General features: G+C 37.5%; 1 protein-coding gene across 7 annotated transcripts in view; it reads left to right on the top strand.

The window, feature by feature from the left end:
- Positions 1–16,954, top strand: part of DGKI (diacylglycerol kinase iota) — a 429,721-nt gene that overhangs the window by 338,188 nt on the left and 74,579 nt on the right. For 6 of the 7 annotated variants that reach the window (XR_011504777.1, XM_070514279.1, XM_070514275.1 and 3 more), the window contains 2 exons: positions 3,104–3,183; positions 5,411–5,455. Coding sequence is in view for 6 of the 7 variants with exons in the window: in XM_070514279.1 (XP_070370380.1) it covers positions 3,104–3,183; positions 5,411–5,455 (125 nt within the window). In the remaining variant the exon portion in view is untranslated. Of the gene's footprint in view, positions 1–3,103; positions 3,184–5,410; positions 5,456–7,349; positions 7,538–16,954 lie in introns of those variants that run through there. The other variant, XM_070514284.1, reaches the window with a different exon arrangement.

Raw genomic sequence — 16,954 nt, 5'->3', positions numbered from 1 at the left:
AGGGATAGTGATGCTAATGCTCAGGTGATGAGCACTCTCACTGCTCCCAATTCAGAGGAAGGGAACTTCAGTGAAGTTTGGCAGTTGGTTGTCAGTAGTGTAAAATTAGGTAATTTTCCTCAAGTTTCCGCTTTGTTTTCACCATGTGAAGCCCCAAATGGAAGTGTCAAGTTACAATTCTTTTATACTACAGTTATTTTTCCCATCACAGGAAGAATAGAAGTTAGTTTTACATCAACAGGAATATGACTTATGGACTACTACCAGCTAATCTGTATAGTATTATGATAAATTAAAAGATAGATGACTAGATGTTTGCATTTTCTAGCTAAAGATGCTCAAAAGATACCAAAGGGAGCGAGGGAGAGCTATCATGATGTTTCGGTAATTTGTTTTTAAATGTAGTGTTGCATTTCTCTACACAAAATCCTAGAAGGTACCTATGCTAAATGCCATAATTTTCAATCCAAGGATCAGAGGAATTGAGTACCTTGCAAGATTAAACAGCTAATGAGTAATTCACAAGACCAAAGTAGTGCTGGGATTTGAATCCAAGAGTGAATGACTAAGTCCTTTCCACTACACCCTGCTAACTTCAAAGGATAAATTTGATCACAATTATCAGTAATCATACTATGAAATTGTGGTAGAAGGTGGTTTTTTTCTTTCCTTTTTAGCCCAATTAATGGCTAATATCAGTCAAAAGCACTGCTTTGCTTACTCAGCTTCTTGAGGAACAGGCAAAGTTGCTGATTTTATACCCATGGGGAAATGAATGACGCATCGTTACAAACTTTTTCCTAGCAATTCCTTCTTGATTCTAGGTCTGGAATATCCAATCTCTAATTATAGTTTACAATATCTACTACCAAGCACCTTCTGTTTACGACCAGACTAACTCCAAGCATTGATAATAGAAGGAAATCAGAGGTGTTGATGGGATTCCTGCATTTCTGTAAAATGTCTTCTCATTCAAGTAGCTAGATAAATATTGATTAAATTTCATTTCTCTACATTTGCCACTTGAAATTAATAGAAAATATTGTTAAGCAACATTTTAATGTGGACCCTCGTGTTGACTATAGCTATATGCTATTTCTACAATCTTGACTTACTTTCTAGGCCCAAATTCTAGATTTTTCTCATTATTCCTCAAGTATTAGAGATCCTTATTCGTCTCTTACCTGAGTATCTTATTTGGATCCTCTATTTAGTAGTCTATCTCAGGATGATGACTTTAATCAGTGCTTTAGGGATCTCCTTGTTGAATTTCCCTTCCATTCCTGTCAAAGATGCATGATCACCATACTAAAGACTTTTTTGATGTTTCTTTTTATATTTAAAAAGAAGAGAAAAAGTATTTTTCCAGATTATTATTCCCCCAAACATGTGATGCTTGAAGGGTTTCTCACCCCTTTGCTTACTGCTTAGCTTAGCTTCTCTTTGGGAAGAACAGGCCAAGGTAAGCTCCCACCAGTGCTTGCCCTCTACTTCTCCAAACTCTTGCTTCTTTCCCTATCCTGGAAAGTTGACCAAGCCCTTAAAGACACACTTTCTCTTTCACACTTGAACAGACCCTAAGCCTATCTTCCTCCCTCTTCTTACAAACTTTTATGACTATCTACCATTTCTCTACCAGCCATTGGGGTTGTGAAGGTAAACATGTCTTATTCCTTATGTGAGAGAGTCCCTACTCACTGACAGGCTTAAATAGTTCCACCAAATGATGGACACTTTCAAACTTTATGTGCAGCACTTTGGGAACCTAAAGGATTAAGGTGGTGGTACTGATGTCCCTAGGGGAAACCAATTTAGGAGGTAACATTGAGAAACAAGCTCTATTTCTTTTTCCCTAGACCACCTTTGCTTCTCTAACTAAAAGAGCTACTCCATATCCTTCAAAGAGCCTAAAATCTACCCTCCAGGCAAGAAGTGGTCCCTCTCTCCTGTAGTTTTCAATTGACTAAATTCATACGTTTAGTATAGCCTATGTTACAGTTATTATTTTTGTTTATGTTATGACTTCCCTACTACTTTGTGAATTCCCTCAAGATTTTTCCATGCATTTTGAATGGATTCTCTGTATTATTAAATTTTAAAGCCCTAGCACTTTGCATTTTCAGACCCATTTATTGATGATCAGGCTTTAAAAATAAATTCAATGAGTGAAAGATTTTTGAAAATATTTTATGAACACCACTGTCATATCATCTGCCTGCTGGTCTCTAGTTGGTAAATTCAAGATTTTGACTTCTTTTTGTTAAATCATGGATTTAATAGTGTAACTGTACTTCTAAAATCAGAAATGTACACATATTTTTTGAAGTTTTGGAAAGCAGACTATTTTTTCAGTGTTTCAGGAATCTTATGGTTATATCTGAAGTAGGAGGTTCTGTCCACTAGAGCCATTATGTGACATTTGCCATCACCTAAATTGGGTATTTAAGGCACATAACAGCTTATTATTTCTTGAAGTCCTGCTGCTACTACATTTGCACTGACCATCTTTAAAATCAGTTGGATTTTTAGGCTATGAACCTTCCAGAAGCCTTCTTTTTTTTCTTTTTTTAATATTTCATGCCTATTTAGTTCTGGTGTTGACCACCAGGTAGGAACAGTGCCTTGAGTAGTTGAGTCTGTTAAATATGGAACTGTTGAAAACTGACAGAAAGATTAAGCCCCATGCATTCAGCAGGGAAAGGGGTAAGTGTCCAGAATCATGGTTTTTTAAAAATTTCTCTCTGGTATGTTGGCTATTGCAAATGCAGGCATAAATTATCAGCTGGCTATGAGCAGCCTCCTGGTCTGCCAATCCACTGTTTCCATGACATTATACTTCATATCAGGGCCACTGAGACAAAATGAAATGAAGCCCAGGTGGCAAGAGGCAACATGGATCGTGCAAGGAAAGAGTATGACAACTGTGGAAATAGAGAGATTGAGATCCTAAGGGAGGTATAGAGAGAATTTTGGATATTGAAATAGCGAAAAAAAAAACCCCAATAATATTTATGAGACTTTTCTAACTGTAAGAAACACATTTATGCCAATCTAGAAAAATCAAATACGTTCTTTTAGACTTGTCTTTTTCCTTCCCCCTTAGCCATCCCTCTGGGTATTCTAGTGGTGCGTGGAGACTGTGATTTGGAGACTTGCCGTATGTACATAGATCGCCTACAGGAGGTGAGTTTCTTTAGCCAATTATTTATTCTTCTCAGTTTTCCATTTTTTAAACAATTACCAGATACATATACATTTGCTTCTGAAATGATGCGTTTGCGGAGGAAATGGAAATGTGGCGGCCTTGTCTTTTAAGCATGCACCATATCTTCTCCCTCCCCCACCTCCCACTGCTATCCTTCCTCCTCAGGAGGTTGAAAGGGGAAAGGATTGAGGGATTGAGTGGATTAACTACAGACTGATGTTGCTCTAGTGTGATCCATAGCTATAGCTTGGAACTTCCTGTCTTCTTGCCAGACTACATATCTGCACTTTTTGAGCTGTACAGAATTTCAAAGGGCACTGATAAATAATGAAGGAAAACAGAGATTTGGAGTTATTTAATGTTTTGTATCTAGCACAGACTTCTGTCAGAGACAGCTAGATGTTATTTAAAAAAATGTAACTCTACAGGAAAGAAGAATCTTCTGTATTTTATAGGAATTTGTGTCAGAACACAAAGGAATAATCTCTCTTTTTGTTCTCAGTTTGGTCTTACCATAGAGAATGAGAAAGGAAGGGTCTCATATATGACAGTCCCATGAGTTTGGACTGTGCCAGGAAAGCCAGGAGACTCAAGCCCATTGTCGCGGTGGTCATTGGCTGTTTTTGCAAAACTTTGAGGAGGATCTTCACTGTCTTTGTTTTACAAATGACAAAAAAGCATAAATAGCCACTTCTTTATCATTGTTTCTTGATGAAAGAGGCATGTTAGAATCACTTTTTTGGGATGTGGTCTAGACATTTGTATTTTTAAAGCTGTTGGGTGATTTTGATAGATACCCCAAGATGAGCAGCTCTCTTCCAGACCACATTTTATACATAAGTAAATATCACAAATTAAGAAGAAAAAGAGTGTTTAAAATCCTTTCTAGTTGTAGCCAACTAGGTTCTACTTCTCTTGGTGGAAATAAATTCAGGTAGGAGGCATAAAGTAGGATGAAAAATTGTTAATTTTTCTCTTCAGCGTTGTTAAGGATAGAGATGGAATTGTGAATGCAAAGTATTTTGAGATGGCTGCCAAATTTTGAAGACTGATATGGGTGAGAGAAGAAAAGTCAACAAATTTTGTGCTTGTGGCTTTGTTTGCCTATGTTTACCAAGGATAACTTGAACAGGTTAAGATTTGTGAACTTTTTAGCATGTAACATATAGTATTTCATTTTTCAAAATAATGTTTATATTTTATTGTGGAACCTTACTCAAAAAGCCCACAATAAAAAAGTGAATCCTAATTGAGACCAAACCTTTATTTTTTTAAAAATGCTTGGATGACTTAAGATTTTGCAGTAGCAAAATACATAACTGATAAACTGACTTGGTTGAGAACCAATTTATTGACATGCTTCTCACACCAATGTTCAACTAAAAGTAGGATTCTTTAAAAAAAATGAGGACAGAGTGAACTCAAAGAGGAGAAGTTTTAAAACTAACTTGGACACAGAGAGTAAGTTGATAAAGCCCTGTGGGAAGCAGATATAAGGACAAAGGTACCCAGGATTGCTGACATCTGTAAATAGAACCACTACACTCATTAAGAAGGAAGCCGGTGAGACATGACAATGGTGACAAGTTAGTTATAAAACTTTATATATTGAGCCAGGCTTTCAGAATCTGCCAGGAAAACCTCTTTAATTTCAAACCTGTTAGTTTTCACTTCGTGATAATGCAGAGGGGGCCAGTGATTTTTCGCTTTGCAGTCTATGAAATCCTGTGTTTGCCAAGTAATTTATCGGTATACACACATTTGCCATGACAGTATGCATTTGGTCTGAGATAAATCAATTCTTTCTAAGTGCTTGACCTTTAGAAGCTTTCTTTACAAGCCAAAAGTTCAGGTGCAAATTAAGTATGACCTGCCGTTCTTATTATTACAAAATTGCCTTTCTATTACTTTTGTTCTCCTCTATCTTTGAAATTATATCATTCACTTCTAAACCCTATTTAAGATTCGTAAGCTTCAGTAGCTAAATGGCCTTTCTTCTCTCAGTCCACCTTGGTATGCTTTTATTATTTTTGGCATTATGTTCTTTATTTAACTTTGTTGAATTTGGATGAGTTAAATGCTTTCCAGATGAGTTTAATAATGTTCATTTGGGAGTTCAGTTGCCAGAGTTGTGGAGGCAGCTTGTTCAAACTAATCCTAAGCTGTAGATATACATTTTTTTATTTTTTTCCATTTTCTCATTAGGACCTGCAGTCAGTTTCTTCTGGCTCCCAGAGAGTTCATTACCAGGTAACACATTGCCTCTCCTTGTTTCTTACCTTCCAGCCAAAAGAAGTCCACCTTTCAATTAATGTCTCATTTGGCTTAGCATCCACGTCTTTCCCAGGGATAGAGTTAGCTCTAAGAACCAAGTGATGTTATCATTCTGATTCTTTTGCCTTTTCCTAGTTTTGGATGATCCTAGTCTAGAGCAAATTTGGACTGTGGGTTTTCTCTCGTATTATTTAGAAAAAAATTTTAAGATGAAGTGCTTTCAGTGACAAATACTGACAAACTCAACTCAAACTAGCTTGACATGGAGAGAGTCTATTGGCTCACATCAGCAAAACATTCAGACCAAGGCGGGATTTTGTGTACCATTTGGCCGTGGCTTGTGCTCCATTTTCTTTCTGCTCTGTTCTCCTCTTTCTGAAATTTCACATCTGGACTAGATGTTTTCCTGGTTAGAGATGGCAACATTAGCAACCAAGGCTTTATGTTTCTCCTTCACATCAAGGAAAGAGAATTCCCTGCTCCCCAAAACCATTAGGCAAACGTTCTAAAATGCAATCTGATTGGTCCCTCCTTTTGGACAGGGTCTAATAAATTCAACCTATCTCTCTCTTGTGACCCGCATCAAGTCCCCAGGAGAATACTCAGATATGCTTTGCCCCAGCAATCTTTGGGAGTACAATTTCTTCCCTACTTCCTCACCCATACTGTGCTGCACCAGCCTCTCCTGGCATTGTCTTACATTTACAAATTAGAATTCTCAAGCATCATTCAGGTACCAGTACACAGTATCATCCCAAACTATAATGGGCACATCCAAAACTCTGAGTGGTTCCATTAAAGCCCTTTTCTCTGAGAGGCCCAGAGAAGTACCCTTCCTCACTGGGAGGAATGTGTGGGAGGCACAGCATACCAAGACTTCTTCCAAATAAATCCTTTCCTGGACCCTTTTATACCACCACGTGGGGGAATGGCTTAAAGACATCTAAATTTATAAATCCTGGTTTAGCACCTTACTTTAGGTTTTGGTGTCTATTTTGCTACTCCCAACAATACTAGTTTAAGATCCTTTTCCATAAAAAACAAAAAGCGATTTTAAAAAACCCTATACCTTGTAGCCTCTAGGTAGCTTTCTTCCTCTGCCAATAGATACCCTGTTCCCTCAGCCAAAGCAGTCTAATTATCCTGGGGCTGAATGATAGGAAGAGCCCTGATGTTCTTATTTGTTTGTGTTTATTTCTCAAACAAAAATGTTCACTATTCTGGTGTCCTTTCTTCCATCTGGCTGCAATAGAAAGGATGAGAATTCACTTAGGGTTTGTTTACATTGAGGAAATAAACTCTACTTCTGAGACTGTTTCCAACCATTAAAAGGCAAATTTCCACTTTATTTTTTAGATAGAGTACAACATTCCTCACCTCCATTATTTGCATATTTACGTAGAGCCACTATCTAGATATAATTTCCTTTTTAAGAGTATAGTGCTTTTAAATGCTAGAGCTGATCACTACTCTTTAAAAATTGGCCTGGGAGCTATAAGACTTTGAGAGTCTGTTTAGGTAAAGAGTTTGTACTTTTTACTCATGGACATTTTGAAATTTTTCAATTTTATCGAAGTATATCAGACATTTATTCTAAAGTGGTTTTATGAAACCAGTTCATTTATTTATTATCCTTACTTACTTGATGCAGTCATTTTGGCCTGAGAATTTTGATATATGAATATTTTGTACCATTTTCTTTATGCCATGTTTGTACATATCAACAGAGATCAGGGGATCGTTGAGACTCTAGAATATCATAAGGATATTTGTTTCATTTATTATTTGGTAATTAAAACATGCAGAGGATTAATGATATTTACCTTACTGTATCAAAATCTTGCTTCATTTTTTGTTTACTTGCCATCAGGTCAAACTCTGGTGTCAACACTGCTGCAGTATAAATGTCACTTGAGAAGGTTTTGTGCACTGACCATAGAGGACAACCAATGAAGTGATCAAAGATGAGTGTCAGGAGTGTGACTTCGCCCCACACCCCTCATTGCAGAGTTATAAAAAACAGAGACCTTGGGAGTTAGGGAGGCTGGAATAAAAGAATCTGTGGAAGTCCAGGATCTACTCATTAAACAGGAAGCTTAACTGAGAGAGACCATGTCTGTATTAACATGGTCAGAGCATAGAGAAAGGTGGTGAGGAAATTTCCTGAGCTGAACGAAAGAGAGCTGGTGGAGGCAAGGAGCTGGGGGGAGACAAACGTTCATGTTTGGTTGGGATCTCGGACAGGCAGGAGGAGGAATGAAGGGGAGGGATGGTGAATAAAGAGCTCTGGTTAGCCACACTAATTTTGATATACCTATTTGATCCAAGAAGTTTTGATGAGTAGAAATTTAGATGTATGAATTTAAAACTTACTGAAAAAGTCAAGCCTGGAGATGGAAATTTGAGAAATGGATAGAAATTAGCAAATGGATGGTACTTAAATCTGAGAGGCTGGTGGAGGTCACCCAGGGAGACTTTAGGTAAAGAAGAGGGCCCAATATCATATCTGTGTCTATTGACCAGTCAAGAAGAGCACAAGTTGAAGAGAGCCATCAGTCAAGAGGAGTCATGGACCCTGAGGCAAGCAGCAGGGCAGCTGGGAATCAAGGAGAACATGGTATCATAAAAGCCACAAGTGAAACTCATTTCAAGAAAGAAAGAAGTAATGGAAAGTGTCAATGCTCTTGAGAGGCTATGACATAGATTGATTTCCATATTTTTTTAAGGGTGCATATAAAATACTTTGGATAGACATGCTATCGTTTTTATGCAGAAAGTGACAAAACCAACTAGTAGGAAATTTAATACTAAATGTTTGTTTCCCAATGCAGAAACTGGTAATACCAGAATGTCTGGTCCACCTTGGTGAGAGTTAGGGGGTGATCTAGGAGAAAGACCTATAAGAAACATGGGCAAGAAAATGTCTTAAAACCTTTTTAATGAACTTTCTTGTGTATAAGATGGCACTGAATATGCTTGGAGAATGAACTGTGATAGAATGAATAAACACCAGTAAGTTTTAAAAACTTGAGAAATTCCTATCAGCTTGCTAATTTGCAGTTGGGATTTTAACCGACTGTTTTCTAAGGCTAGAAAAAACTCTAGGGAAAACCAGCATTTGGAAAAGTGTACAAGAGCCCAAGACACCTTATTAGTGAGCCATATGGCAGTTCCTAGCCATTTAAGCATTTCATTGCTTTGGTTTCTTCCTTTCCCAAATTCATAGCGTGTTGCCAACAAAGCATTAAGGCTCAAAAATGACACCCTGTATTAGCCTAACAAGGCATTATGGATTATACAAGAATGTGTTGGATATTTATAGCCTGCGGAAAACTCCTGCCTACACCATCTGTGAGGTCAAAATACAAAGGCCCATCCATCCTAGTGGCATCTCATGTTACCTGTAACTGATAAGTTAGACAAGCAAAATGCATTGTGCTCGCAGATTCAGGATATTCTTGAACTTGGCAGATAAATTAGAATTCATATAGAAGATGGACTCTGCCTACCTATTTGTTATCGATGCTTCTTGAGACCGCCTACTATGACATAGTTCCTTCTTTGCTCCCTCCCTGAACTTCATTGTATCCCTTCTTAACCTCAAGTCATAAGGTCACTAAGGAGTAGAAGTAGATTCAATTATTCTAGTGATTCTCATCTGGGGGAGATGTTGCATCATATGGGACATTTGGCAATTTGGAGATCTTTGTGTGTCATGACTAGGGGAGGTATTGCCACTGGAATCTATTGAGTAAGAGGCCGGGATGCTACTGTATATCTTACAGTGCACAATCCACTGCAACAAAGAATTATCTAGCCCCGAATGTCAATAGTGAGGAGCTTGAGAAACTCTGAGTCATTCTGATGGCTCTCAGGGCATGATTGGGGACCACAGGCAGATGTATGTCCTAGATGAGGAAAGTGGAAGGAGAGAGAAAAAGGAGCAGGAAGAGAAAACGTGGTAAAGGAAAATAGAGATATCTAAGGATATGGTAGAGTAGAATAAAGAGAGAACCAGGAACAGTTAGCGATTTTGTAGACACTCAGAGTATCCCCACTTCCAAGGGGTATTAATGTAGTTGGCACTCAGGAATATGTTTCCAGAATATTAGAAGCTAATAATTTGAGATTTTAGTCAATATAATAGAATGCAATAGTAGTTGCAAAATGGGTTCATCCAGGTGACTCCTCTTCTTTAAGAATTAATTTACTGAGAAATGACACCAGGATGGTTGGAATATTTCAAAATAGATATAACATTTTTGAAAAGTTCTTTCATCCTTTAGAGTAGTAAGATGTCTTTCACTTTCATAAGGAAAAACTCTTGGTCAGATTTGAGTCTACATCCATTTGTTCATCCTCTGACCTCTCTTTTCTTTCCTACATACCTGATCATCTCTGGAGGATAGATCTGTGTTGTATTCCATCTCTGTCTAGTCCTAGGGAAATAGCATTTCCCACAAATATTTGATTTATTCCCTTTCTAGTCGTACTGCTGTCCTTATTCATTTCTCTCCTTTCTCTGAAATCTCTTCCTCCTTAATTTATTTTCTGGATTCTAGAAGAGTCTTTCAATGGATGAGTTGAAATAAGTTTAAAGGAGTCCTCCTGGGAATGAATTTATCTTGTCTTAGAGAAGGACAGGAGTTAGCCAGGAACTTTGGAGAATGTTCCTTTAGGCTAGTTCAAAGCTGTCAGAAATGGATCGAATGAGGAATTAAAGTAAGATTTGCCTGGGGACAGATCTGTCTGCTGTTATAAGTGAAGGCAATACTGCTAATACACATGTGTGCTCGCGCACACACACACACACGTTCAGTTGTTGTTAATAGAGAACTTCCTCACACAAAAAAAGGACTCTTGAAAATGTTAGAAAATCTCATTTCCATCTTCTGCCACACCATCACTGTTTCTTCATCTTTCAAAGCTGGCTGGAAATGGGCATCCCATTTCTGTATTCTGCTGCAGGAATTGTGGGTGGTAAAGTAGGTTTGAGGGGAACAAATTTTGAAAGATAAAAATAACAGTCGCAAGCCTATTAATTGGGATTATAGTTGGATGGAGATACATAAACACATATTTCTAACCATCTCCTTGTGGATCTATTCACCAAGGATGAAGAGATATTGGTACACAACTTGATGATGGAAAGAGAGAAAAAATGAATTAACAGATGTGTTGGACATGGGGGATGTCAAGGCAGGCAGAAGAGAAATTTGGATGGGTAAACGAGAGAAAAATGAAGTGATTATTGATTGGACATTTATAAATGAAGCAGGGATTCCCGACCCAAAGGGACTTCTGTTTTGCCTCTGCTTACATCTTCCCTAAATTTTATGAAAGAAGAATTTCATTCACAGTGAAGATATAGTTAAAAGCTAGGTGAATATTGCTTAATTGGATAACCCACTGGAGTGTGTAATGGGGCTGCTGTGCTGTCGTTAAATTAAGTATGCATCAGCTATGAGTAATTGAATGTAAATTAAGGGCAAGTTTGGCATATGCATGCCAAAGAGTGGTTCAGGTAATTTCCTTATCAATTACATATAATTCATGCCAGTTGACTTTCAAAAAAATATATACGAGAAATATCAGGGTTGCTTTTGTGCATGTGGCTATATTTTTAGCATTAGAAACAAATTTTTCCATTAGCATATATCAAAAGAGAAAATTCACGTATCAGGGATTTTTTAAATGAGCAGTAATTGTTAATATTATTCATTTAAAGAGCATGCAATTTTAGGAGATTATTACATCTAAAATAGAAAGGAGCATGGTATGTCCAAGGTTATATCATTCTGCCTACATTATAGAGCAATGACAGTTGCATTCATCTAAATCACACCATTTATATGAAGAAAAATAACAGATCACAAAATGAGCTGCATTCACACAATCACATTTCTTAAGTATCCACAGTCAGATGCTTTTGAAAGGTGCATATTTTTGAGTTTGTTTTTTGGCTCTCTCAGAAATTAAGACTTTGTGTATTTATTTTAATGTGTAGCATTCATAAAGGAAACATACTCCATCCATTTGACTGTCACTTGTTTAGTGACGAGCATGCTGCCATGTTCACCCCAGAGGGTGCGTGAAACTAATATCTGCTCTTGGGGCCAATACTTGACCTCCTGCTAGAGGCTGTTTTGTTTTTCTCACTTCCCTTTTCCTGCTGAAGTCTAATTCATGGTCCACACTGCACTGCTGGTCACCCTCTGGCTGCCTCTGAATCCAGGATTCCTTAATGCCGGAGACATCCACTGTACCTGTGTGCCAAGCCCTCTGTGAAGACACAGTGGGGTGTTTAGCTGATGTGAGTTGTATCACCCACCATGGGTTAGCAATGAGAGTTAGTTAAGACAAAATTACAGCAAATTCAATATTGCTTCTATGCTAACATCTCCACCACTCATGTATTCTGATTTCCTTTTTTGAGTTGGGGAGAAAAGGCTATAGATAGACAAGACGCAAGAATTATGTGAATCCTGAGTATGTAAGACCCTAATCACCTTTGTGCTCATCATTAGTTAAGAACTTCAGAGTATAAAGAAGCTTATAGACCATGGCTTTAAGTTATTGTGATTCTTTTTTGACAATCTACTTCCCTTTATACTTGCTCCACTTTTAGTCCATTCAAATATGCATTTGTGTTTGGTCCTCAAGATATTTCTCTTGACTTTCATTAGCTACTTCCGTCATGAGTCTGCCAGGTTTTATAATCTTGGCTTATCCTAGTTTTCCAGTTGTACGCAGTTCTAGACTTCTGCTTAGTTTTTAACTCCCCACCCAAAGTAGACCTTAGGACAGCATCCTTCCAGTGTGCACCCTTTTATACCTTTATCCACATCTATACAAAGGTACATACATGGACATACATGCACACACATTTGAGGTTTTGTTGGTTTTTGAAAACAAAAATGGATTTAAATTTTTTATGCACTTGCTATACGTATTGTACCACAATTTATTTATTTGTTTATTTTTTGGTGAGGAAATTGGCCCTGAGCTAACATCTGTGCCAGTATTCTTCTACTTTATATGTGGGACTCTGCCACAGCATGACTTGATGTGGTGTGTAGGTCTGCACCTGGGATCCCAACTGGCAAACCTCGGGCCACCAAAGTGGAGCATGTGAACTTAACCACTATGCCGGTCCCCACAATTTATTTTTGACAGTACTATACCACAGATCTTATGTCTTGCTAATAAATGCAGCTCTAACTTAATCTTTTAAAACTGCCACTCTATTCCATGGTATATATTTAACCCCATCCCTGGATAGACATTTAGGATACATACAGAAGGTCTTTGTGACCTTCCAGTCTCATGCCTTACGCTTCATTTGCTCTAATAAATACACATTGAGAAGAGATAATTGTGTCACAGGAATAAGAATAATGTAAACTGTGTGACAACTGACAAATCAGCAAATGAAAAGATAATTTTGGTGAAACTAAATATCTAGGAAGCATGGTTATTATTGAATGAGGAATGGAGAGGGCAGTGAAATAAAGTGTTCTGAAAAATATTACCCTTGGTGATAGAGAACGTCCAGCCTTGAAGACAATACCTTGTATTTAAGACAATTATGGAGCTTCTAATACAGCACCAAACTACTGATTAAGATGAACCCTACAAGCACCAAACCAACAACCATCAGCCTTTGTTTGATGTCATTCTTTATTGTGTCCACTCATACAATCTGTCCTATTTCTTTTCTCTGAAACCCAGATTCTGAGCATAAATGCATTTATGGATAAAATAGTGTTATGCTACAGAGAAAGACGAACTCTGTATGACTCCACTCATAGGTGGTAGTTAACATATGGACAAAGAGAACTGATTGGTGGTTACCAGGGGAAAGGGGGGTGGTGAGAGGGCACTAGGGGTGAAGTGGTGTACCTACAACATGACTAATAATGATGTACAACTATAATTTCACAAGGTTGTTAACTATCATAACCTTAATAAAAAAAAAAAAATAGTGTTATGCTGGTGTAGCACCATCTAAATGATCTGGTGTGAAATGTGACCTATGTCCCGTGAGCACCTCACATGATTAAAGGTCATAGTTGTTTCGGGTAAAAGAATTTTGTCCCAGCTGGCCCAGCATTCATTCCTCCTCTAGCTTGACTGTATCTGCGTATCAACATGTACCAGCCAATGAGTTAAGCATTTCACATGTTATTTCATTTATTCCTCAAAAGAATACTTGATAATAGATAGTATGGTAGCCATTTTATAAATGAGGACTCCAAGGCACAGAATAGATAATAAATTTGCCTAAAAATCTCACAGTTAGTAGGTAGTGGAGCTGGGATTGTCATGTGCTCTGATGGCTGGTGCTCTTGGCCGTCAGAATCCCACCACCTCTGGGCTTGCTATTTAAAGGGGGGGGATCATACACAACCTGTGGTGTTGTTGTCCTTCCCATTCGTAGGTCTACCTCTCCAATGATATTGAAATGCTTCAAGGACAGAAACATTTTTGTTATCTCACTGCGTAGTCTGATGACCTCATCCTACAAAAATTTCATATTCCAAAGCAGACTTTGTCACTAAAAGTAACTTTTTGCTCAGTTTTTCAGCTCAAGTGAAATACAACCACAACCTCAACCACCAGCAGATTTCCTGTCCCCAGGCTGTTGTTCACCTCCTGTTCCCCCTCAGATCTTTTACATGTAGTCCTGGTACCCGGCTGTGCTTAGTAGCTGGGTTTGTTTCTTGTTTCTTATTTTATAGATTTTTGGTATATTTTGTGGGTGTGTTTTACAATCGTGTCAGTCTGCTGCACTGAAACATCATTTAACACTGATTTCAGGAAAATCTCCAACTTTTAGGCTTCTAATGCAGGTGAGATCCTTTCATCTGCATATATATGTATGGACTAGATTAGAGCCAGGCAGAAAATTTTGTTGAGACTTCATTGCTTTTGTATATCTTTGATATGTAAAATTTTTAAATGAGTAGTTTAATTACATTGCATTATAAATCTTTCCCAGATTGGATACATGTAAATTACATTTTTCCTCTGGAATTCAAATGTTTGTTAACATAGGACCTCATTATATTAATAACTGTCCCCTTAAGAGCTCACTTTTTTTTTTTATGAACCGGGTTGAAAGAGCTTGAAAAAAGGAGGGAGAGGATGCAAAGCTAGTTCAGGGAAGCTATTTCAGAGAATTTAGGCTTCTACTTGGTTTCTCTAACCACCTCCTCAGATTGTAGTTTAACCTTTCGGAAAGTATCCAATTATTTTTCAATAAATTTTTTTTTCATGAAATTCCTGTGTCTTTAATTAGTGAAGTATTGTTTAACTTTAATTATTAAAGCAATCCAATATTCAAAATAAACACGTTTTCTCCTCTGTTTTTTTAAAAAAATAAATATAAGTAGATAAACTTTATATAAAGGGCTGGAAACAAGCGTTTGGGAGGGACAGTGGGTGGAAATAAGCAAAAAGTTCATTGAGTCCTTCTCTGTAGAAATTGGCCTGATTTCTGTCCACTGCCAAGAGAATAGCCGCAAGCCCAGAGAGCTTCAGCTGCTTGACTCTACAATCACCAGTAACTTTGAAATAGTAATTCCTATTCTTGTAAGTCTGGATGTTGTTAAGGCATTTTACTGATTAGAATCTTCTTATTTTGTTGAATTCCCTCTGGCCTAAATTTTTGATTACTTGAATTAGCTTTTTAACCTTTTGGGGGATCTTGGATCACTTTGATATCTACAGAAAACAGGAGAAAATGCACATACACATGGACACACCAAATTTGGCATAAAATTTCAGGGAGTTCAAGGATTGTTGAACCTGTCTGAAGACCCCTTTGAACCTATTTGAAGTATTTTATTGAGTTCTATGGCAAATTACTTTTTCACAGAGCAAATGTAACATTCTCTTTAGAGAAAAGTTGTTTAAGGAAATTGTGGTATATCAAGTGCTTTGTGGATCAAGGTGTAGACTAAATAAATGAACAGAAAATAAGCAAAATAAATGAAGTCAGGCACATGCATAAAACTCTCCAGATACACAGACTTTTGCACATAAAACGGTGTACAGTTATATCAATATTACTTTACCAGCCGATGGTAAGCTAGTCATGTGGCCAAGTCAGTATATCAATTTGCCTCGTGTTAAACTAGACTAAAGAATGTCCAATATTCTCTAATTTGAATATTCTATCAATAACATTATTAATCTTTAGGTTTTTAAAATGATAAGCATTTCTGTATTCTTTCAGAGTTGATTTTTAGCTGGAGAAATTTGGATTTTTTTTTGTAATGGTCTCTGTAGCACATTCGACACCAAAATTCAGAAAGTATCCTTGGTGTCTAAGCCTCTTTATTTCGAGAGAAGACAGCAATGTTTCTGTTTAATATCTTTATTTATTAGCTTTCATAGTTGCCAGTAAATATTTGAAATCACTTTCACATTTCTTGATATAAATCTTGGTATAAATTACGTTTCTCACCAAACTGAGACACGTTGATATCTTTACGCTTTATACAAATACATTAAGAACCTGAAGTTCCTTTAAAACAAGGTATCATATGTGTCAAAATATAATGTTCAAAATGTTAAACATGATTCTCATATAAATAGGTACTGAGCATATGTCACGATTTCATTTAGTGCAAGCAGCAGGATGAGAAAGCCAGTTCAAAAGAGGAATATATATTTATCTCTGTATCCATTGCTATAACAATTCTATATCTATAAATATAAATTTTGGTGCCAGGCCTGAGTGAGACCAATTTTTTCCCTATCAATTATTTGATTTGCAGAATCCATTCATGTTAAAAGCTCCATATACCCAGGATTTCTAATAATGGATCCTTTTTGTCCTAGTAACTTCAGTCTGATGGTTCTAAACCTTTAGCATATACCAGACTCAACTGAAAGATTGCTGGGCCCACCCCCAGGTTTCTGTAGACCTGGGGTGGCACCTGGGAATTTGTATTTCCAACTAGTTCCCGGCTGTTGCCACTGCTCCAAGGTTCATACTTTGAGGATCATTGATTTAAGCATCAGCTTTGCCTGAGGATCAAGTGAGGCAGGTTAAACCCCCAAAGAAGTCAATGCAAACTCTGATTGGCTCTCTTATTACTTCTGTGTTATTCCCATTTCCTTGTCCTGTCCCCCTCTGTATACACAAGGTCACCCACACCCAGCTGCCCCCCAAGGATGCTCCCTATTTCAGTGTCTTCCCCAGAGAGACCTGGCCTGCCTCCTCATTTGTTCCATTTCTGTCAGTGATTTCAATCTCACTATGAGCCAGGGCTAGAGTGCTCCAAATCATGTGTTGTAAACTACAATGTGCTTTTTATTATTTTTTTTAAATTATCATCTCTTAGTAGGGGAAATGTTTATACCTATGTGGAGAGCTCAAATGTAAATAACAGTCAGCTGCCACTAGTTTCTCAGCTTCACAGAGGGAAAGAAATTCCCCCAAAGGAACTAAATGTCCTAAATTAT

This window comes from Equus asinus, chromosome 1 (genome assembly GCF_041296235.1).
Source record: "Equus asinus isolate D_3611 breed Donkey chromosome 1, EquAss-T2T_v2, whole genome shotgun sequence".
Lineage (NCBI taxonomy): Eukaryota > Metazoa > Chordata > Mammalia > Perissodactyla > Equidae > Equus > Equus asinus.
Note: the sequence above shows the minus strand (reverse complement) of the source record. Positions and strands in the feature narration are given on the sequence as shown.